The 24,523-nt window shown below is 42.0% G+C and overlaps 1 protein-coding gene across 1 annotated transcript; it reads right to left on the bottom strand.

Annotated features, from left to right (window-relative positions):
- Nucleotides 1-8,706: 8,706 nt before the first annotated feature.
- LOC126213132 (protein maternal effect lethal 26-like) lies at nt 8,707-23,485 on the bottom strand. The gene is made up of 3 exons (XM_049940748.1): nt 23,392-23,485; nt 10,597-11,156; nt 8,707-9,331 (listed from the first exon to the last, which is right to left on the bottom strand). Exons 2-3 carry the CDS (start codon nt 11,145-11,147, stop codon nt 8,839-8,841), a joined length of 1,044 nt encoding a protein of 347 aa, XP_049796705.1. The 5' UTR covers nt 11,148-11,156; nt 23,392-23,485; the 3' UTR covers nt 8,707-8,838.
- Nucleotides 23,486-24,523: the final 1,038 nt, after the last annotated feature.

The raw sequence follows: 24,523 nt of genomic DNA, 5'->3' as shown, positions 1-24,523 counted from the left end.
GTACTAACATCAACATCTTTTGTAATGAACTGCTTTTAGATGGAGAAGCAACCCAAATGGTACGCGTTTCATCAAAACCACTTATTTCAATAAAACAAAACCTTTGGTGATAAAAATATGCATTTCCTTGGAGTTGCAAGCCAGATTTAAAATACCCTCACTGATTTCAGAAACAACCTCAGAAAAATGTAGGCGTCTAGAAAGAAGTGTAAAGTGTGGAAGAATTGTGTAAACCAACACTACACCTGTAAGATGTTGGTTCTACTAGGCTCATTATTGTGTTATTACCACAGTGCTTTGTCTCATTTTACAGGTATTGCGTAATCTTTCTTTGAGATATCTGACTCAATAACATACAAACCACCAGTGACTAACACAATTTTCTTATCGTTGATACTTTCTAAACTACTTTTGTGGTGCCAAAATATACTAGTATAAAAAGTCTAAGAAACACTGCACTGTACAATGTACTTGTTGTGAGAGTCAATTCCTGAAACCCATCGTGTGTGGCCTCTCACCCACCGAGGAGCCCAGTCCTCGGTCCACGGATAAACCGTGTAGATCTGCCCCATTACACCACACACGAACAGACCCGGACCTGCGAGACTAGACCCGAAGGGCAGGGCTCGCACGTCAGCGGGAAATGACGCGCTTCGTATCGGCAGGCCTAATCTGTTACAGATACCCGCAGAAATGGCCAGCAGTTTTGGCCCGTCGCAGAAGTCCACTCGTTTAGCCAGTTACTCGTGTGTCACAGACACCGTGTCGATGAAATGAGACCGCAACGACTAATCCGTGCGACAGGTAAGTTGCACAAATATTCTGAGAATCAGTACTAGTGAGGAGAGGCAGCAACTCACTGTGAAGATAGCCACTGAGCTGCAGACAGGCAACTAAATTTTTGCCCATAGCCTGTGTCAGAAAATAGAGCACACACACATTCACACAATTACTTGGACAACTCGTGCACACATTACCATCTCGTGAATCGAAAACGTGACTGCGTCGTTTCACGATTCGAGGGTCGGCAACTGATAAAAAAAATGGGGCCCCCCGGGGTCCCGAGGTCGCGATGGCGGCGTCACTGTCCCGCCGAGATAATTTGTCCTTTTAGGACAATTATCTGAGCGAGCACCCACGCCAGCAAAAGGTTGGCCGACACGTGTCGATAACAGGATTTGTTTTAACCGGCTGTACCCGGATTTTAGTATATAAGAAGGGTGATTTGGAGCACAGCACATCATGTCCTCTGAACCGATAACGTCGACATCTACGAGCAGCAACAACACCACATTTGTAAGTACATTTCTGAATAATGGAGACGCTATATAATTTGGCCAAAGTAGCAGTATGTGGTCAACTGGAAAATGCATTAGATGCTTTAAAATTAGAATTGCCGTCTACTGTTGATGATATACTGTTAACATATAGAGTATCAAAAATGAATTATATCCTTACCAATTATAGATTGCCAGAATGTTATATTCTACATTATGCTTAATGACACTTGCCAACTTTGGTAAATGCAATGTCTGACAATCAAGATTTAAAATTAAAGTGTGTTTTTATGAAATAGAATACAAACACTTAATATTTCATATTTGTGAAAATTGTTTAACGTCAATGATGTGTAGATGAACATCAAAACTGTCTGATATTATTGCAAACATGGAAATTCATTTAGTTACTAACAGACCACATTTTGTAAATGGCGTAGTTTGCCCACCACATATAAATATGTATGGCCATTGGTGTATGTTTTGCGTTAATATGCCATTATTCAGAAGTGTACGTTGTGGTGCAGCATTAGATGCTGTAAGTGATTCAGAGGAGGAAGATGTTGATTTCGCTGATATGCTGCTTGCAGTCCTCTGATGGAGACCCTGGCCGACATTTTCCAAACGATCTTCACCCCGGTTCAAGCACACGTGACGAGTCCAACGCTGAAAATCTTCATCTGGATCACTACGAGATTACACTGCCAGTTGGGAGCCACCGATGGACCCTTATGGACATACATATTCACCATTTTGAATTGTTTGACGAACTTCGAAGATTCCTGTTCACAATCATCGTTTGGTTGCCAGAACCTTTGCGATTATCTGAAATCTCAGAAAGATGGTGTTACACTGATGTCATTGTCATCAGAGGACCGGTCGAGGTTGATGAATTTAGTAGACGAATTGTTTCTATCGCATCAGTCCACCCTGGAGAAATTATCCTATGGAAACATGACGACCACATCCACCTCGTCCACGATTGCATCCATTCCTCTAGACGATGTAGATGCCGATTTAGTGTTGACCCCTTTATTGCCAGCAGAATTAAGAAATGTCCCCGACGAAGGCAAGCAATCACAGCCGTGTCGGACCTCGACTGGTTCAATATACTTGTATATTTCTTCCTGCAAAAAAGGCCAAGTCGGGGATAAGTTTGGATTAGAGGAACCCATAAGAGAGTGCCTGGTGAGTCTGAAATTATACAATGGGTCAGTTTCATCGAGGGATCCCTCTCAGTATTGGAAAGGGAAAACCCTCGAATTAATGATCAGTTGCAACAAGACCTCACCAGAGATGGCTCACGTAAATTGCCTCGTACAAAGCGCAAGCCAATCTGACTACCAAAGGTGCAACCCTGAAACGACGGCAAAAAAGGTACTTTCCATATTAATGCCATGCAATTGCATACCCCCAGAAAATATAGTCAGTGTAATACCATCTGGACACCATTATTATATTAATTTCATTGATCCTAAATTCAAGTGTTTTTTTGACATAGGCCTTGAGTTATACAAAGAAAACTATAAATGAATTAGGACTCAAAGGTTTGGAGAATATTTTATGTTCTGCCTCAGAAGACAGTATATTTTACAGCCACTCTACAAATGTTTTTGAATATTATTATACTTTAGCAGATTCTCTTGCATGGCTAAATAAACTTTTATTTCAATTTAATGATGACACAGATGAAGTGTCTAAATTTTTGTTAAATTTGGTATCATGGTTTAATAGACAGGGCCTTTACCAATGGCAGGATAAGAATTATGTACAAAATAAAAAATTAAACACTCTTTGTATTGTTGGCCCACCAAACTCTGGAAAAAATTTGTTTTTTGATTGTTTCATTTCACTTGGACTTAATGTAGGCCACATTGGCCAATGCAATAAGACGAATCAATTTGCTCTTCAAGACGCCGTAAATAGGCGTATAATCATTGGAAATGAAATTTTATTAGAAGAAGGTGCTATAGAAGATTTCAAAAAAGTTTGTGAAGGAATTGCATGCAACATTCGTGTAAAATATAAAGGAGGTGCTATTTTAAGACGTACTCCATTACTGTTAATTTCTAATTCTCAGCCAATTGTATGTAGTCATCCAGATTTCAACAATGTCCGTATGAGAACTATTAGGTGGAAAAAGTTTGATGAATTGAAAAATGCAATAAAAAAGCCTTATCCTTTAGTTTTCTTTTCATTATTGCAAGTGTATAATATTCCTTATTAAATAAAAGACAAGAATTTGTACAATGTATAATTTTTATTCTCAATTAGTACAACAAATAAAAATAAATTACAATTGTTACATTTCAATTACAATTGTTTAATTACATATTGCCCCTTATAAACAGATGATTCCTCATTTCTTTTTACATTAGACATATAAATCATATCTGATACTTGAACATTTGATACAGTTGCTCTAGGGTAATGTGTCTCTAGACCATCTGCATACACTGAACATTCTGCAATAACTTCAAACATTTGAGTATCAGTATATTTTGTAACATCACTATTTAAACTGCTTGTGCTTAAAGCATATGTAGGATTAATGCCTACATGAAGGCTCGGTTGAACATTTGTGTCATGAAGTCTAATATTATACCCCGCAGAAGCAATATCAGCTTTTTCTATCAAATTATTATATCCAGATGCTTCTGCATTTGTCACTGGAGTAACAGCTCCTACTAATTGTTCTTCCATTCTTGCTGGTTCAAAAGGGGTTAAAGAAAAACTATCACATGACATAAAAGGATTACAGTGCTTATCAGCATTAATATTATACCTTTGAATTACATTTTGAGCAGTACTTGTAATAGGAAAAATATCAACATTGGCTACTTTTGGAATTTTGAGAAAACCCAATGTTGGTGTATAAGTATAGTCAACAATAACACTTCCTGTTCGTGCATCTGCATCTACTTCAGAAACAACACAAGACTGTACACATTTCCAACCCCAATTATGTAAACCCTTATCTTTTGAGCTACAAACACACACATAATAATATTTCAAATTAATGGGTTGTCCAAATTTATGTGCAGGCACTTTAGTAAGAAACTCTCATTTCTATAACCATATCATGACTTCAAATGGAATCAAACTTTCGTGTATGATCTATGGCAGTTGTTTCCATGGGTGCATTTGCAATAAATGCTGTAGGCTTTACATTAATACCCGGTTTTTTCAAATTAATCCCTACACTTGTAATCTTATTCTTATTTTGATTTAATGTTGCAATTTCTGTATCACTTGAATTAGTCGGAAAAGCAATTCTAGGATTTCGTGCAATTACTTTTACAGAACAATGAATAATTCTACTACCATCAGGTAATAAATTGAATTCAGAAAGTGTCATACAAAAATGGCCTATCAACGGGAATTTCTGCCAAAGGAGTAACCATGCATACTACATTTTCATGTTCAATCACTTTATATGCTAAACCATATGTGAAAAATCTATGTACTTTGCAATATCTTGTAATACTACCCGTATCTAATATAGAAGGAGCAGGTAACAGATCAACACGAGTATTAGGAGAATCACCCAGTAAGTTAGCAGATGGTGCTCCAGTCCCTGTAAACTTTTTTTTTTTTTGCTTTCTTAGATCCACCAGATTGAGCTGCTGCAGTCTTGACGTTTACCTGAATGTACCTGCGTTGGCGAACTCATACCTTCGTCACTATCAGAATATGGTACTAAACGTTGTGGTTCAGAATGTTGTTGTGTTTCTTCTGGTCCTTGTTCGTCTTCGTCTTCTTCGCTGTCTGATACCTCGTGGTCGACATGATCTTCGTTTACAGAACTTGTTCCAGTGGCTGAACCAGATGTTGATGGGCGGTCGTGATCTATAGGCAAACCATGGCGAACACGAGACATTAGCCATTGTTCATAGGCATAGCGTTTCTGGCCTTCATGCATGAACTCCCAATTAGACCGTTCCCACGGTGGAATATCATAATTCTGAAGGCAAGAAACATTAAAATCAAATAATGAAAACCAAAAATATATGATACACAACAAAAATTATATTTACATACCTGTTTTTTCGGCATTTCGTTCTATCGGGTACAAAGTTTTTCCAATACGTTGTTCAACAGCTGTCTTCAATTTCAAGCCGTATTTTCCCACAAATGAGTGCCAATTTCATGTATGACTCCAGTCAATAGCGAAATCAATTATAGCTTTTGCATCCAACTGTTGAACTCATTGTCTAAATTCTTCTGTAAATGGTCGTTCCCTTGCTTCCTTTAGCAGATTATCGTATCCTACGTCGTGCTCTTTAGCAATGGCATCTGCTCCACTGCGCGGTGCGTCTATATTTATAGGATTTCCCGGTCCTACGTAATCACTCCCAGGTAAAGTATATCCTTTGTTCTGTACGTGTTCAACTACTTTTTTAACGCCATAAGCAGCACCTGCGGCGACAGTAGTTGTCGCGCTAGTCGCTATCGCTATCTGCCCTGAACTTGTAACACAAGCTGTGCTAATTGTGGCCCCGTCCGTGACCATCTCAGATAACAAGGGCACTGTTTCACTAGCAGTTTCTATATCTGAACTCTGGTGACCTCGGCCACGATTTCGTGGTCTATTTGGGCGGCGCTGTCGCACGCCAAGATTACTTTCTTCTGGCCTTGGTTCTGGCACCCATTCAAATTCAACTGTTTCGCCACTCATATCCAAATCGTCGAATGTTGGATTATCTCCATACCGTATACGAGTAGCAGCATCCTTTCTTTGCACTGTTCGAATATCATTACTGCTACGTGAACGATTAACATTTGTTAATGGAATTCTTTCCGCCATTTCAATGTCTTCCTCAGGTCCCGGATATAAAACACCTCCGTCGTATTGCATAGAGCCATGGTTGCCCGTGCTTAAATACAGATTTACCCAAGACATTTTGCTGACTACACTAAATAAATTATTACCACCTTTTATATACATTACGTTATCAAACAGCACGTGCCGGGCAACCTTTTGCTGGCGTGGGTGCTTGCTCAGATAATTGTCCTAAAAGGACAAATTATCTCGGCGGGACAGTGACACCGCCATCGCGACCTTGGGACCCCGGGGGGGCCCCATTTTTTTATCAGTTGCTGACCCTCATGAATCGAAAACATGACTGCATTGTTTCATGATTCGAGAGTCAGCAAGACATTGAAATGGTGGAAAGAATTCCATTAACAAATGTTAATCGTTCACGTAGCAGTAATGATATTCGAACAGTGCAAAGAGGATGCTGCTACTTGTATACGGTATGGAGAATCCAACATTCGACGATTTGGATACGAGTGGCGAAACAGTTGAATTTGAACAGGTGCCAGAACCAAGGCCAGAAGAAAGTAATCTTGGTGTGCGACAGCGCCGCCCAAATAGACCACAAAATCATGGCCGAGGTCACCAGAGTTCAGATATAGAAACTGCTAGCGAAACAGTGCCCTTGTTATCTGAGACGGTCACGGACGGGGCCGCAATTAGCACAGCTTGTGTTACAAGTTCAGGGCAGATAGCGATAGCGACTGGCGCGACAACTACTGTCGCCGCAGGTGCTGCTTATGGCGTTAAAAAAGTAGTTGAACGCGTACAGAACAAAGGATATACTTTACCTGGGAGTGATTACGTAGGACCGGGAAATCCTATAAATATAGACGCACCGCGCAGTGGAGCAGATTGCTCAGATAATTGTCCTAAAAGGACAAATTATCTCGGCAGGACAGTGACGCCGCCATCGCAACCTTGGGACCCCGGGGGGCCCCATTTCTTTTATCAGTTGCTGACCCTCATGAATCGAAAACATGACTGCGTCATTTCATGATTCGAGGGCCAGTCTCCGAGAATCAGATCGAGACAAACCACTCCTCGTGCCTGCTTGCCTCTCATTGGCAGCTGCTAAGCTAGCAGTAAATGGTGGCAGCTCCAACTGCTTCCGGAGGGAATGGGTACGAAGGGGAGAAGCAGCAAGTATGAGGGGGTAAGGAAGCGGCACCTAGCCAGCGACGATGCACGACATCTCAGTGAACAAACCATTTTATCTACTGAGATGAAGATGAGATTTATTTTTTTCAAATTTCCCTGACACATTTGAAATTTCCTGATTTACAAAACCTGTGGCAATCCTGTCTTAAAAGCTAAACAGGATTTAATCTGCTCTTAATATTAAATTGTTTACTATTCAGCTAATGTAGTTACCTGATGAAAATATTACGAGGTCTGTGAGAAGTCTCATCTTTTTACTTACGCACATATAAGATGTGATTCGTGTAAGGGTTAAAATTGTATTCAATCCATATGGTCCTCATTTCAATTGATCAAACTGTCAGATTCAGTGAAATTAAGGATGTCTCCAAGCGCATAATGTGGTGTCGCAGTGACTGCAGTTCACCGAAAAATTTAAACATTCATAATTACTGATTTAGTTGTCCGATGGGAAATATTTCCAGGAGTACCACGTCCTGCTCGTGTCAGAGCCTCACGAGCAATCAACCATTGAGATCTGCATTATGATTTACAATCTTTAGAATCATATCATTGTAACAGCTCTTAAATTTGACATGTTATCTTTGGTGTTACCTTCCACTCTTCATTCTGTTGTGTAAATGTATTTAGTATGTTAAGCAAGTTGGCAAACTGATTCACATTTTAAAACTTCTCTACAGTCTGTGAGTAAATTTCATGACATTTGTGATTTCCAGTAACTGAATTTTTTGCGGTTGGCCATAACTCATCTCTTGATAAATATAATTATCAATTGAATGTATTATGCCCAATCTGCTGATTAACCTTCCAGCAACACAGTCACAACGTCCCACGGCAGTATGCTCGGTCAGCGGTATTTACATTTACCATTACAAAATTAGATTGACAAACTAGGCAGCCTGGGACATTATCAGTAACCTGATGTATTTTCAGTATGTTAGTGTCCTGTATGCTGAAGTTTGCAGCAACTCCATAGTTCATGAAGTGTTGGCGGAAGTAACAATTGGATTAATAGTCATTATGGTCACAAATATGAACAGTTGCGTGACATTGTCAAATGGCTTCACATTCATTCTGAGCAACTCGTTCTGAACCTTACACAGATTGTTAAATACGTTTTCCTTGGACCACCGAAGAATAGGGATGCCTGTGCCAACATGAAAATGCACACACAAATTTCAGGCTGTGTTAACAGAAGTACTGGACACTTCTGGGAAGAGCATGTGGTGTAAGATTCTTGAAACTGGTTTACAAGAATACCAAACTGGGAGCTCACTGAAAATGACGTGTATTTGGAACATAGGTCAAATGTTAATGATTGCAACTCTGGAGCAGTTTCAATAGAACTCTGCTCTCCAGTGCCAGTCAAACATTTGATCTACTGCCAGTACACTAAGTGTAAAACACTACTGTTTGGGAATCTCAAGGTAGTTGATGGTAGTAGTTTAGGAAGTCTCCCTTGCATGAGGAGGACCACTAGAAGTGGGAAGGAAGAGCAGGTGAATATTTGAATTCAATGACAAGTTTCACAGTAAACCAAAAGTTTATTTACTTTATCAACAATGGTATGAAAGGTCCACCTTACACCGGACGAGTCCCACTCAGAATATCGACAACAGCCCTCCTGTTGTACGCCTGGGCAAGTTGTAGAGGCGTCCTACCGTATCCGGCAGCAGATCGGTCCGCTCCCAGCCGCAACAACAGGTTGACCACGGCCGCTTCACCACACGCGGCGGCAACCTGCAGAGCCGTCTGCCCGCTGCCGTCCCACGCGTCTTTGTCTGCCCCGTAAAACAGCAAGGTCATTGCGACACCCTGCCTGCCGTGTCCCGCTGCTAAGTGGAGGGGCGTCTGCTGCCAGTTATTCCGTGCACTGGCATCGGCACCCGCCCCCAACAGCCAGTTTACGGCCAAGACGTCGCCACCCTTCGCCGCCTTGTGAAGTGCCGTGTAACCGTTCTCACACCGGCAGTTTATGTCCACTCCCTGTGCCAGTATTTCTGGGAGTTCGTCCACATTTCCACGTTCTGCAGCTTCGTGCAGCCACTTCTTCAAGGCGTCCTCCTTTGCGGCACTGGAAAACAGAGAGAGAGTACTTTCCACAGAAATTTACTGTCACAGTAGATAGTCGCAAAATTATTAACTACACCAATCGAATGCTATAAGCCCACACGATCAGTGAGAAATGTGTATTAAGGTTTGTAAGTTTGCTCCAGGATGGGGAAGGAGATTTTGAGGTTACACAGAATTACTTGACATTTTTAGAACTCTAAGAAACATCAGAGGGTGGTGTACCAAATTAGACCTGACAAGAAGCAGAAACCAGACAGATACACAGATCTGACAACTACTGCTCCGGTACAAAGTGCTGCTCAGCCTTTTTTGAGAAACTGGCACTAAATATCACTAGCCTGTGAGGTACCACACAAGAAAGCCAGCCATCTGACAAGTTACATTAACGCTACCGATTACGGCAGCGTGTTCTCTTAGTGCTTATCAGTCCAGTCCTTCACGCTACCCTTTCACCGAACACTCGTTGCTGTGACAGATGTTTAACCTTACATAATAAAAATACACCTGTGGGAAGGTACTATCAAGATTAAATAAATAGTTGTGACCGTTATTTTTCTCTCAATACACTTGAGCAGGAAGACCTATTTGGTGTATTAACCCACAGCACGCACTCTTCACCCCCCAACACGTATCAAGTAAGTAGATGGGAACAAGTTATTCTGAAGCCTATCTTATATGGATGTATTTTTTTTTTTTATTGAAATATCCAGCCCTGTCAACCTTTTAGACAACTGCTCATCTGAGCTATTGTCACCCAAAATTTAATTCCAGCACAGCATACTGAATTTGTATACAAGGTTTTCAATGACAAATGTAACATTTTAAATCACTACATTCAGTTAAAACAAAAATGCAGAACAGTGCACATGCAAAATATACTTAGCACCCACAGCAGTCAGATTAAGAATATTGCTCGGTATAATTCTAAGTTTTTTGGGCCTAATTAACTAGGTAAGTATACATTTATGTCCCAAATCTGCACTAAATTTTCACCGCAACTGATTGTAAACTGCAACACTGCCTTCAAAAATACAGCAGAAGGATGTTAAAGTTCCATTATATATTCAAAGCACAAAAATGCTTACGGAGTGTCTCCTTACAGAATACGCATACTGACAGTCCCGAGTGCGGATCGTGTGGAATATGCGAGATTTACACTAGTGAAATACAAACCTCCAACCATTTCTTTGGGAAGTGTTCGAGAGAAGGCTCACTACTTTGTAGGTGCTACTTACAGAGACAAACGAAATTAGAATTCCAGCTAACCTGATTTTCGCTTCAACCAACTGCGAGATTTGCGTCATCAGTCGCGGGCAGCAGGCCACTCCCTCCCGCCAGCCCTCCGTCTTGCGGGCCTCCGGAGGGTCCCGGGAGATCACCTCGACGGCGGCACCGAGCAGGCGCGAGCAACAGTGCTGCCAGGCCAGCACCGCACACTCCGCCACATTCTCTAGACACAAATCCTGCAGCAACCGCTCCTCGCAAGCCTCCTTCAGCAGAGGGAGGTCGTATTTGTCGGCAGCCGCGAGCAGCTCTGTCGCAGATTCTTTCCCCTCCGGGACCTCGTCCGTGTACACGTAGCGGACGAGCTGCCGCATAGTGGCGGCCTCTACGTCCGGTATCTGGACGCGGCCACTGGCAGCTTCCTCCGTGTCGTGCCGCAGTAACATAGCTGCGAAAACCGGGCTTCTGGCGGCGAGTATTAAGCTGTGCGCCTCTATTTCACCACCTCGGACACACAGCGTAACGTCGGCACCCGTGCCCCTCGTCAGGAGCTCCGACATCGCGTGAACTAAACTGCCACTGTTATTGGCCATATTTAGCACCTGAAATTGGGAGGTAAAAACGACGCATTAAAAGCTGCCCAGTTTCTGACAGTAATTTAACAACTCGATAATGCCAAGTCAAGTTTGTTTAGAACAAACACTTCTATTTCACCACTTTACCTTCAGCACCTATAAACAAATACAATTAAAGACAGAAAGCAGGTTGCACAGGTCTCAGTGATATCCGAGCTAGAGAACAAGCTGTAGTATTGAGTAAAGTCCACTGCCACCACAAATATAAAAAATCCTCCAGCCTTACTTTAAAAAAGCAAAATGTTTATATTATACTCAATATCTATAATACTCCAGGCTTTAGGCGCGAGCAGTTCAGATCATTCTTAAACAAGAAACAAAAGCAGTGATACAACAATCTGACCGAGCTAAAAGCTCTGCTAACAGCAGTGAAAATTCCAACACGGACCAGCGAACTAACAATTACTTCAACATAGTAGCAAGCATTGGTACCAATAATGAACTGGCAAATGCAGATGCATTAGTTTTACTTTTGACGCAGGGCATGTACTACCCACATGTAGTCTCAAAATTACAATAGATAGAGAGTTTTAACTGTGTTGGCTCTAATGGTGTTCATAGCTTATTTAAAATGTTGTGGAGGTTCCTAGAAATAACCTTAAGCTATCTCTGTTATTAATGACTCATGGCATAACTGACGGGACTTCATATCCTGCATTGACACCCAGCTATATATATTTTTCAAAAAGATTTTGAGAAAATAGCCTAGGATACAACACACCCATTCATCAAACAGAAACTTAGCTGTGTGCATCTGGCATTCATGCGGGATTCTCCACAGGGAACAATACACTACCTCACAAGATAAGTGCAGCTGACTGTGTGCACTATGTATTGTGACATCTATTCACAATGGTTAGACATGCAAACTAAATGTTATATTAAACTAGAGTCCATACGTCAAGGATTTAAGGAGAAACGACGACACCCCCCCCCCCCCCCCCAAAGTTGTTTGGGAGTTAACAAAATCTTTGTCACGGTAACAGATATAACGTGAGATCTACAATGAACTGGAGTCAACACAAACCTGTCAAGATGGTTGGTTTGTGGTGGTTGAAGAGACCAGACTACAAAGGCCATCGGTCCCTTTCTCCACAATCATGAAACACCCGCAAGGAACAAAAACAAGCAGAGATGAAAAGGGATGACAGAACGAGAAAACATAGACAAAGACCAGAAAAGAGGAATTAAAAACACACAGCGTGTTACAGTAGTTGGCCAACCACGGAAACAAAAGAAAAGGGAAAAGCCAACCACCAAGAACTAAAAAGCCCAATCTAAAAGCATAAGCCAAAGGTGAGAAACAACAAAAGAGAGAAACCCTTTGATTGAGCGATAAAAACCCCCTGCACAAATAAAATTCAAAACTAAGCCTGCCATGACAGCATCATTCGTTAGAAGTGCAGGGAGCACATCAGGCAGTGCAAATGTCTGCCCGAGCACTGTTAGATGTGGACAGTTCAACAAAATGTCGACCACTGTCAATGCTGAACCACAGCGACAGAGGTGGGTCCTCGCGGCACAATAAATAACCGTGCGTCATCCAGGTGTAGCCAATGCACAGCCGACAGAGCACGACAGCCCTTGCGAGAGACCCGGAGGAAGAGCGCCACCCACCGGTAGTCTGCTCGACAATCCGAAGTTTGCCGAGTGAAGGCAGGGTGCGCCATTCATCAGCCCAGGTACCGAGAACCTTCTGCCGCAAAACTGAACGGAGATCACACTCCGAAAGGCCGATCTCCAAAGCTGGTGCACCGACAGCCTGTTTGGCCAGTGTTCATTACCCGGGATGCCGACACGATTTGGGATCCACACCGAAACCACAGAGGTTGCAATGGGCGGGAGAGTGGACGGACTCCTGGATAGCCGTCACCAGACGAGAGCGAGGGAAACACTGGTAGATAGCTAGTAAACCGCTCAGCGAGTTACTACAGATAACTAAGGACTCACCTGAACAGGAGCGGATATACTCTAGGGCACGAGAGATGGCGACCAGCTCGGCAGTGAAAACACTGCAGCCAGACAGTTATGAGCGTCGTTCAGAATGATCCCGAGAGTAAGAACAGGGAATTGCAGATTCCGTGGCAGAAACGATTCCGGTGGCAATCGTGGGAACCACCACATCAATGGCACTACGAGAAAGAGGCTCAAGAGTGGCAATTCAGGTGAACGAGTCCCAGTCAGCCTTATTCAAAGCCCATCTGGGGAGGCGTCGAGGTGAGTGGCGCTGGGGCAGTGACAGAAAGATCGGAATGTGGTCACTACCGCACAAGTCGTCATGCACACTCCAATGGACAAACGGTAGAAGGCTGGGGCTGTAGACAAAGGTCAATGGCCGAGTACATGCCGTGTGCCACACTGAAATGTGTGGAGGCATAATTATTTAATAGAGAAAGGTCGAGCTGTGCCAACACTTTCTCAGTGACAGTGCCTCTGCCTGTTGCCACCAATCCACCCCACAAAGGGTTAAGGGGGGTTTGCGGCAATTGGGCTATCAGCGCAGCCAATACATGCAGCGGGTCATCACCATCCGGCGGAAGATAGAGACTGCAGACAGTTAACAGCCTAAGGCATCAAAACTCGAACAGCGACAGCCTCTAAAGGTGTCCAAAGAGGGACACTCGCTGTAAAGAGTGTTAAGGACGTAGACACAGACTCCACCAGATACCATCTCGTAAGCTGCCGGATTCTTATAATAACCCAAATAGCCACGGAGGACGGGGATTCGCATCACCGGAAACCCAGTTTCCTGGAGAGAAATGCAGAAGAAAGGGTGAAGGCTGAGAAATTGTCGGAACTCAGCAAGGTGGTGGAAAAAACTGCTGCAGTTCAACTGGAGGATGACATTGTCCACGGAGGAAAAAGGCGTGAAGAGATCGAAGTGGTACGTTACACCGCCGGATCACCTGCTGCCACCAACTGAGTATCCGCACGATCGACTTTCACGGTGTCTGAGGGTCCTGCGAGATCTAGGTCCTCAGTAGATGCCAGAATCTCGGCAGAGCTCGTACGTTGCAGTGGGGTGGGCCCACCGTAAGTTCCTTCGTCTCAGAGGTCGTCTTCTTTGACATTTCTCGCTGCTCCTCGGGTTTCACTGGCTGGGAGGGCTTCACTGATTCAGTCTCTGGGACTGAGGATCGTGAAGCCCTACAACCAGCTGCTTGTGGGCACTTACACCACTGGCAGGCATCATCCTTCTCACTGGTGGAAACCTGGGAAGAGAGGGACCCAAGGGACCACTTCTGAGCAAGGTGAGCCAAAGAAGTTTGAGGCTTCTCCAGCTTAGAAGTGGGGATGGACGTCCCCGATGGGTGGGGGATGTTCCTGAAGTAGGTGGCGCGGGAGCAACAGAGTGTAGTGCCCCTCAGGTCAAGGGGGCAGATGTAGTGTTACGGCTCTGGGTGCCGACTGGAATTCGCTGAACTCGATGGGGCTACCACTGTTGTCATAGGGGCGGCATAAGACGGAGTCATTCGCACGAGATGGAGTCGTTCGTATTTCCTCTTAGCCTCAGTGTCGGTCAGTCAGTCCGGGGTCTTATTACACGATTTTCCGCTCTTTCTGTAAAATCCTGCAGCCTGGTGAGCAAGGTGAATGATGCTCTCTGCTGTCGACACAGATGGGAGGCAGGGCACACGGAGTATTGGGATGTGACGGGTGTTCGAAATCAACATGTGACACTGGAAGTACAGCAGGAAGACGTATGGCCGAAGTTCCAGCCCTTAAAGCACCGCATCAGGTGAGGGATATAGAGCTTGACGTCACAGTGGTAGACCATCACCTTGACCACCTCAGGCAATGTATCACCCTCGAAGGCCGAGATGAAGGAACCAGTGGCAACCTGATTATCCCTCGGACCTCGAACGTGGCAGATGAAATTAACATCTCACCACTCTAAATTGCTGTGCAGCTCGTCAGCAGACTGCAAAAGAAGGTCCCTGTGGAACATAATAACCTGGATCATATTTAAGGTCTTATGGGGCACGATTGTAACTGGAACATCCCCAACTTGTCACAAGCGAGTAAAGACCGTGACTGGGCAGAGGATATTTTTTATCAAAACTGACCCAAAACATGTGAGATTGCTTTTGGTCACCTATTACGACAGGCAGGAATACCGCAGGGCTATTGTAACCCCCGGACCCACAGGGGGACAAAACCTGTCAAGAAGCTCTGTTAAAATTCATTCATTCGAATTTAGTTGGTGTACTGGGAATAGCATTAAGCATGAAGTGAAAGGAAGTTGCCATATTTAGTGCATTAATAGCAGTATGATTAGCTTATCTTATTACTGTACACTGAGATGACAACAGTCACGGTATAGCAATGTACACATATACTGACGGTGGTAGTATCATGTACACAGGGAATAAAGGGGGCAAAGCTGTCATTTGTAGTCAGGTGAAAAAGGTTTCTTAAGTGATTATGGCCACACGACAGGAATTAAACTTTCCGTGCGGAATGGTAGTTGCAGGTAGATGTACGGCACATTCAATTTCCGAAAGCATTACACAGTTCATTATTCCGAGATCCACAATGACTAGAGTCTGCCGAGAATACCGAATTCCAACCGTTACATCTCGCCACGGGCAACACTGCTGCGGCACTGGCAAAGGGTTGTCAGTGGTAACATGCAAGCAACAATGTGTGAAATAACCACAGAAGCCAATGTGGGAAATACAATGAATGTATATGTTAGGACAATGAGGTGAAATGGACTATGGAAGCAGACTACAATGCGAGTAGCTCTGGTAACAGTACATCGCTTCCAGTGCCTGTCCTAGCCTCGTGATCGTATAGTTTGGACGCTCGATGACTGGAAAAACCACGGCAAGGTCAGACGAATCCCAAGTTAAGACGGCGGAATTCTAGTGTAGCACAGAGCCTACGAAGCCACAGTTGTCAATAAGGCACTGTGCAACTTGGTGATGGCTCCATAATGGTGTGGGCTATGTTTACATTACACGGAACTGATCACTTACTGGGAAAGGTTATTTTCGGCTATCTTAGGACCATTTGCAGCAACTCAAGGACAATGGTCCTGAACAATGATGGATTTTTATGAATGATAACGTGCCATGTCACAGGGACACAACTGTCAGCAATTGTTTGAAGAACGTTGCGGATAATCCGCGTTAATGATGTGGCCACCCAGACCGCCCAATGTGAATCCCATCTAACATTTAAGGAATCTAATAGGGAGGTCAGTTCGAGCACAAAATGATGCACCAGGAATATTTTCACAATTATGGAGAGCAATAGAGGCAGCACGGCTCAATATTTCTACAGGGGACTTCCAACAACTTGTTTATTCCACACCACATTGAGTTGCTGCACTGTGCTTGGCGAAAGGTCCAAAACAATATTACGAGGTATCCCACGACTTGTTGCCTCGGTATATGCTCTCACTATTGTCACCTCTGAAGGATTTCCATCTTGGTAAGATATACAGAGCACACATTTCTAATGCAATTTATGGTGCAAATAAATTGCACAATTAATACACATCAGTTTTATTAGATGTTAGACAAGTCCCTGTAGAATAATTTGATTCCTGTCAAACATACACAGCACATCAGAAACAAACTGTATAAGGGATTTGGGATGTCTACAAAGCACCGCCACTAACTGGTACTGCAGAGGAGAATTCTCTATCTCACCTGATACACAAGCTAGTTGGCAATAAACTTAACATCCATGTCTGCCAATCTTTATTAACACAACCCAGAATGGAATGAAATTTTTATAGTTACAGGCAACTCACTTTTATCAGGTATCATTACATATACCAATATTACAAAAGCAACAACTAATATGTTCAAGAGAACCACACACCCGACCAGTGAGTGCATAACTTGTTCTGGGGAAGTTAATAGATCCATCCTTCATTAAATCCTCCCCACTCCACCAAGAGTGTCTTTCCGCTGTCCACCTAACCTTCGTAACCTCTTAGTTCATCCCTATGAAATCCCCAAACCACCTTCCTTACCCTCTAGCTCCTACCCTTTTAACCGCCTCCGGTGTAAAACCTGTCCCGGCACCCTCCCACACCACCTACTCCAGTCCTGTAACCCGGAAGGTGTACACGATCAAAGGCAGAGCCACGTGTGAAAGCACCCACGTGATTTACCAACTGACATGCCTGCACTGTGAAGCCTTCTATGTGGGAATGACCAGCAACTAACTGTCCGTTCGCATGAACGGACACAGGCAGACAGTGTTTGTTGGTAATGAGGATCACCCTGTGGCTAAACATGCCTTGTTGCACGGCCAGCATATCTTGGCACAGCGTTACACCGTCCGGGTGACCTGGATACTTCCCACTGATACCAACCTATCAGAACTCCAGAGATGGGAACTTGCCCTTCAATATATCCTCTCTTCCCGTTACCCACCAGGCCTGAACCTCCGCTAATTTCAAGTTGCCGCCGCTCATACCTCACCTGTCATTCAACATCTTTGCCTCTGTACTTCCGCCTCGACTGACACCTCTGCCCAAACTCTTTGCCTTTACAAATGTCTGCTTGTGTGTGTGTGTGTGTGTGTGTGTGTGTGTGTGTGTGTGTGTGTGTGTGTGTGTGTGTGTGCGCACTTGCGAGTGTATACCTATCTTTTTCCCCCCCTAAGGTAAGTCTTTCCGCTCCCGGGATTGTAATGACTCCTTACCCTCTCCCTTAAAACCCACATCCTTTCGTCTTTCCCTCTTTCCTGATATAGCAACCTTGGGTTGCGAAAGCTTGAAATAAATTTGTGTTTGTGTATTGTCTATCAGCATACCAGATGCTGTAACTTACTAAACGGAAGTGTTGGTATGTTGATAGAGACAATAAGAACACACACACACACACACACACACACACACACACACACACACACACACACTTCAAGCTTTCGCAACCCAAGGTTGCTTCATCAGGAAAGAGGGAAGGAGAGGGAAAGACGAAAGGATGTGGGTTTTAAGGGAGAGGGTAAGGAGTCATTCCAATCCCGGAAGCGGAAAGACTTGCACGCACACAGATCCATCAGCACATATACATATTGTCTGTATATTGTCTGTCTATAGGGTGACTGACAGATTTTTAATTCGTACTCTGCAATATTGTTATGTAGCACTTCCAACAGGTTTACATCTACACAGCACTGCAAAAAGCTAGTAGGACTGAATACAAAATTCTTGGGAAAAAATGTTTGTGTAGCTTACACCACAATAATGGACAATAAATTTCATAACTATTTCAAAATGTGTAAAAAATTAATATGGTTGTCTGTGAGGCAAAGGAACTGTACAACTGGCAGTTTATATTTTACTGTAGGAATAAATATGAAGCCATGTGGGGAGTTAAAACAATAAAACACGATATGCTGCCAGTCTAGAATTTAGCATAGAATGGCATTCTGAACATTTAAGACAAACACAAATTAAGAAAACTTCAGGCCTAGAGGACGTACTAGACAAGTGCCTCGTGATCAAACACCCTTTCACAGAAGGAAGATTTGTACAATTCTGCTACAGCTGTCATATTTGAAACAAAATATTTAGTTCAAAACTACTGACCAAATTTGCCTTATTAGTCAGCTTCAAGTCAATGTTTACCATATTCGTATGTATATAGCATTAAGAGATCTTACAGTGTCATGAAAGGAACAGGTCTTCAGAGACTACTCCAGCAACATCGGAATTTCATAAACCATATTAAAATGCTTCATTCCACTCTAATTACACGTTTCTATGTCCAGATGCACTCTGAAGTACCTGATATTCAGCTTTTCATGTGGTTTTCGCGATACCAATTTTCTTGGAGGTCCAGTACTATATTCTCATGTTTGGTTCTTTTTTATGGTATAATGTCATTCATGCCAGAAAATGAAAATTTCTGCTTGAAATTGAACGAGGTTGAAAGTAGCCAATAGTGCTGAATGAAACACTTCATTTCAAATTAACTGCCTCAGCGGAAAAAAATTAGTAGAAGCAAATTTATCTATAAAACAGACAAATAGCTTCTTTAAGACATTAATGGTTGATTGCTAATAACGTGGAAATAATATAAAATAAGAAAAGTGAAACTACTAACTTAATTTGATCTTTCATGCTTATGAGAACGTATAAAAATTCACTTGATGGCTCCCAGCCACAGAAATCTGTTTTGATTTCGTTTGTCGTGGGAGCTGTAAACGAAGAGACCAGCAACATTACGAAGACACGAAACACATACACGGGTCATGTGGGGAAGGACCCCCTCCCCCCACTATAACACACTGCACATGTGCAAATCTGGCAGCTTGGGTGCGCCAGCATCTGGCTACTTGCTGCTGCTGCTCATACGACAAACAGCCACACTTCAAGGAGCCACAAGCGGGAGGAAGGCACTGCTCATACGCGAATTCAGCTCTGCGTATGCGCACGAGCCCACTGGCAACTACTCATACGAACCTATAGTATCCTTTTCTTTAGTTGACCTACATAACTCAACTGAAGAATGAGATACTAGTGCAAAACAGAAAAGAGATAAATAACATTAACCTCTGTTGACATATGAGTTGTATCCCGAACTTGAGCTGATCTTCATAGGGTAACTGCAGTACGGTATCAAATTAGACGCATTGTAACTTTTCTGCCTTTGCTAGCACTAGTAACCTATGTAGGTCAACTGGAGCACAGGATTCAAATTTTACAGGTGTTGCTTTTTTCGCCTCTGCTACTACTAGCAACATATTCTTCAGCTGATACTAGTAGCAGCAGAAGTGAAAATATCGACATATGTAAAATCTGTATCCCAGGTTGCTAATGCTAGTAAAGACAAAAAAATCTAAGTAACATTGGTATCCTGTACCTCAGTTGAAAACCGCAAAGGCAAAAAAAAAAAGCGATACATAAAATCTGTATCCCACACTTCAACTGACCTAAACAGCTAAGCTGAAGTTAAGGGGTAGGAATTTTTTCCACCTTCGATACTAATATTATCAGATGAAAATTATCATAGGGGTACTAGTGACAGTGAAAAAACCAACAGTAAAATTTGTATCCCGTATTTCAGTTTATTTAGGTCAACTAAAGAATAAGATACTAGCATAGGTGAAAAACTTCAGCTGTAAAATTCGTATTCCATATTGCAGTTGACGCAACCTACCCTAAGTCTTCCATATTGATAGGAACAGATAAAATCCAAACCTACAAACAAAAACAAAAAATAAAAATTGCTCAGAATGAAAAACAATCTTCCTAAAAATCTCATACACACTAAGAATGAAAATATGTACTGAAAGAATTGGAATGAACAGATGGTTTAATACAAGTGGCAAAAATCTTACACAATGTCCAGCTCTATCTTTAAAAACATTCATTTATTTCAATTTACAATGATGCTATGCCACATAAGATGATCCATTTACAATGTACAGCTCGATAAAGGCATTACTGGTTGTGAGTAAACTATGATACATTGCTTCACGTGTAGGCTCCAGAATACAATCTGCAAATAACCAGCAGAACCCTCAGCAAGTGAACTATAGTGTGATACTGCCACTGCTGCACCGCAATCCCCCCCCCCCCCCCGCCCCTCCCACAATGAAATATTCGCACTAGTAGCTGTAACTGGCCTGGGGACACTGTAAGGTTTCAGATAGATTATATAATGGTAAGACAGATCTAGGAACCCAGTTATAAATTTTAAGACATTTCCAGGGGCAGATGTGGACTGACCACAGTTGTTTGATTTGTACATAAAAACTGAAGAAACTTCAAAAAGTCAGAAATTTAAGGTCAGAGATTACACCTGGATTAACTGAAAGAACAAGAGGTTTTAGAGGGGATATTATAGAAGAGCGATTCCACCCATCTGCTTTGACCCATTACGTCATGAACCTGGCGGAAATAGCTATTCCGAGGGTCTCCAATGTGGCGCCTATGATGCCACTACATACACACAGCAACAAACACGAAAATACATATAAATAAGACAATTACATTTCCCCAGAAGTACAATCATACTTAGGGGACAACCACAGGAAACTAGGGGTTTTAGGGCGAGGGCAAGCTAAACATAACAGTAAAAAGAACACACCATGATCCCAAAAGACAAAATTATGAACGAAATGAAAAAATTTACTACATTTCACTACAGCAAAAATGTGCAGGAATCTGACACTTCCCTTGAACTATGAAGGTGAAGATACCAAAACATCAATACCTACAACTAAAACAATGAAAACTGGCATCAGACATTTCCCTTTACCAATATACATCAACCACAAATGACGATACCAAAACAACACCTACAATTACAAAAACGGGAATCGGTCATTTCAAGTGACCCATATAGGTCAATCTTAACTGTTGATATCAAAAATCAGCACCTACAACTACGAGAAATAAAATCAAAACCTCAAAGATCCACAAATCAAACATCCAATAAATCAATACACCATTAATACACAAAACATCACAACTCGAGAAGAATAGACAAAAAAACCATTTACTTACCACCAGCAAATTCCCGCACTGAGACTAGATCGGCAACCCCCCCCCCCCAACATATACACGCATATTGAACGTTTTACCACAGTACAAACAACAAACCAGTAACACCTATCAGAAACAACACACACACAGTAATGACGTGTGTGTGTGTGTGTGGGGGGGGGGGGGGCGGTAGCCTGTCCCCGATATTAGATCGGTATACTGAGCATGCAGCAAAGGATACAAAAGAAAAATTTCGAGTATGAATTAAAACCTAAGGAGAAGAAATAAAAACTGAGGTCTGCTGATGACACTAATTCCGTTAGCAAAGGACCTGGAAGAGCAGTTGAACTGAATGGACAGTGTCTTGAAAGGAGAATATAAGAAGAACAAAAAGAAAAGCAACACGAGGACAATGGAATTGGTGAATTAAATCGGGTGATGCTGAGGGAATTAGATTAGGAAATGAGAAAGTAGTAAATGAGTTTGGCTATTTGGGGAGCAAAATAAATGTTGGTCGAAGAAGTGAGGATATAAAATGTAGACTATGGGAAGTAAAGCATTTCCGAAGAGAAATTTATTAACATCGAATACAGGTTAACTGTCAGTAAGTCTTTTCTGGAAGTTTTTGTATGGATGGTAGCCGTGTATAGAAGTGAAACATGGACGATTAACAGTTTAAGCAAGAAGATAATAGAAGCTTTCGAAGTGTGGCGATATAGAAGAATGCTGAAGATTAGATGGGTAGATCACATAACTGATGAAAACTGGGGAAAAGAGGAATTTGTGGCACAACTTGACTACAACAGAAGGGGTTGGTAGGACACGTTCTGAGGCATCAAGGGATCACCAATTTAGTATAGGACGGAAGCGCAGAGGATACAAATCGTAGAGGGAGACTAAGGCATGAACACAGTAAAACAGATTCAGAATGATATAGATTTCAGTAGTTACTCAGATGGAAAAGTTTGCACAGGAGAGAGTATCATCGAGAGTTGCATCAAACCAGTCTTGTGTATTGAAGACAAGTGGTAACACTACTCTGCGGTATAGCCTATTTAACATTTTATTCAAAAAACGCACGTGGCAAAATCAGAGAACTCACAGTAAATACTGGACAACACCCCAACTACTCTTTTTACGCATATAATGTACGTACAACTAAAACTACGAGAAATGCAAGAGGGTCCATTACAACTACTGCCAATGTTTAAGAAATCAAGACATAAAAAGCTGTATATGAATGCAATAATGCAATGCTTAAAGCAAACACATTGCAGTTAACTTCACTCTTTTACGTTTATTAATCTTAACGAAAATCCACCGTATTCACACATTCAACCTCGTTCCCGAACACGAATTTGAATACCACATGCTGTTCAAAACAGTTGGGCTGCAAAATGTGTTCAACAGTAACTGTTCTCAATCACTCACAACGTTACCGATGGCGAGAAAATAATCTTACTTGCTAGAATGGTCAATACAATAACTGCGATTAAAGAAAAAATACACATGAACTAACAAATTTTTCCAAAGCCTACTATTAGAATGCACAGCTTCCTTGAAGCTTACATCACATCATCTACAGTTACTACCACGTGGAACTAAGGGCAAGCATACTGTTTCATGCGCACACAATATTTTTGCGGCGAACTAATCTACAATGTATTGCAAGCAGAACACTGAAACACTTTTTCGCGTCATAAACAAAAAGTTAATGGCGCGACTAAAACCATTAGGACTTACCAGTTACAATGAATGAAGAAATACAGACAGCGAAAAACGAACGGCAAACAGAAACTCCTCTTCTGCTACTCAAATCGACGACCGCAAAACAAATGAACACGAGAGACGAGGAAATGACCAGAGTGTCTGCTACAATGCGAATTGCTACCAACTTCTTTCCTATATGGTCGAACTAATACATACATCTTTGGTTTTTTGTTTTAAGGCCACCTGATAATTTTCAAATAAGAGTGTTGGACAAATTATACAAATTTAAAGGCAGACACACTCAGACGGATGTCATATATGTGTTCTGACAGCATGTACCAGGTTATATTATAACAAGACTGAAATACAATATATATCCAGAATGTGGCAAATGTACAATTACAGAAAACAGAATTACACGTAACATGCACATAAAAAGTTATTAAATATTTTCAGTTACAATGTAATCTCTAAAATTTAGTCTAATTTTAAATACTTGCTCATGTTACAGACATATCTAATTTTTTATAACTGATTTCGGTTGCTTATTTAAGTCTTTTGACTGTTTCACGTGGTACACTCATCGTTAGTTTCAATTTTGGCTGTCTCGTGTAATACTTTCTTGTGTTATGTCCATGTATGTCTTTTTATAGGAGCCATAATATTCCGATATCCAATTTATATACTGAAACGTATTTTTCTTGCTGCAATCTATATCTAACTATACTCCAGTCAAGTTTCGCCTTTTACATTAAGGAACAATACAGTTTTACTTTTATATACGATACTGGTTGATCGGTAAATGATACACGCCACAGTTTTTACATTAATAAATTACTTCCTATTTCCGGCCGAAATCTGCGTTTCCTGTCATTTGATCAACTAAGTGAAGTGATAGTTCCTCTAACCTATGACGACAGGTGAAAAAATACAGGTTTTGCCTGGAAAATAAATTTGTTGGTGTGGCTATTATCCACAACAAATATATAAATATTGGTTTTAGAGTCTGAAATGTGTTTTTCTTGTACAATCTTTATTTATTTGTGTTTCAGGTGCATTTTATATTTATACCTACAGTAAATAAATTGTCGACATACACTGATGGTACAAAAATGCAGCACCCCAAGGACAAAATCTTTTTAATGACAAGTGAGTTGACAGGCAG

Source organism: Schistocerca nitens, chromosome 11, assembly GCF_023898315.1.
Source record: "Schistocerca nitens isolate TAMUIC-IGC-003100 chromosome 11, iqSchNite1.1, whole genome shotgun sequence".
NCBI lineage: Eukaryota > Metazoa > Arthropoda > Insecta > Orthoptera > Acrididae > Schistocerca > Schistocerca nitens.
The sequence above is the reverse complement of the archived record's forward strand: the minus strand, read 5'-3'. Positions and strand labels throughout refer to the sequence as shown.

Bases quoted from the DNA above. Each gene is read 5' to 3' on its own strand.
- LOC126213132 (XM_049940748.1), bottom strand. From the start codon at position 11,147: ATGGCCAATAACAGTGGCAGTTTAGTTCACGCGATGTCGGAGCTCCTG. The intron at 9,332-10,596 runs GTTAGCTGGAAT...TCTGTTTTCCAG, and splicing joins TTGGTTGAAGCGAAAATCAG to TGCCGCAAAGGAGGACGCCT.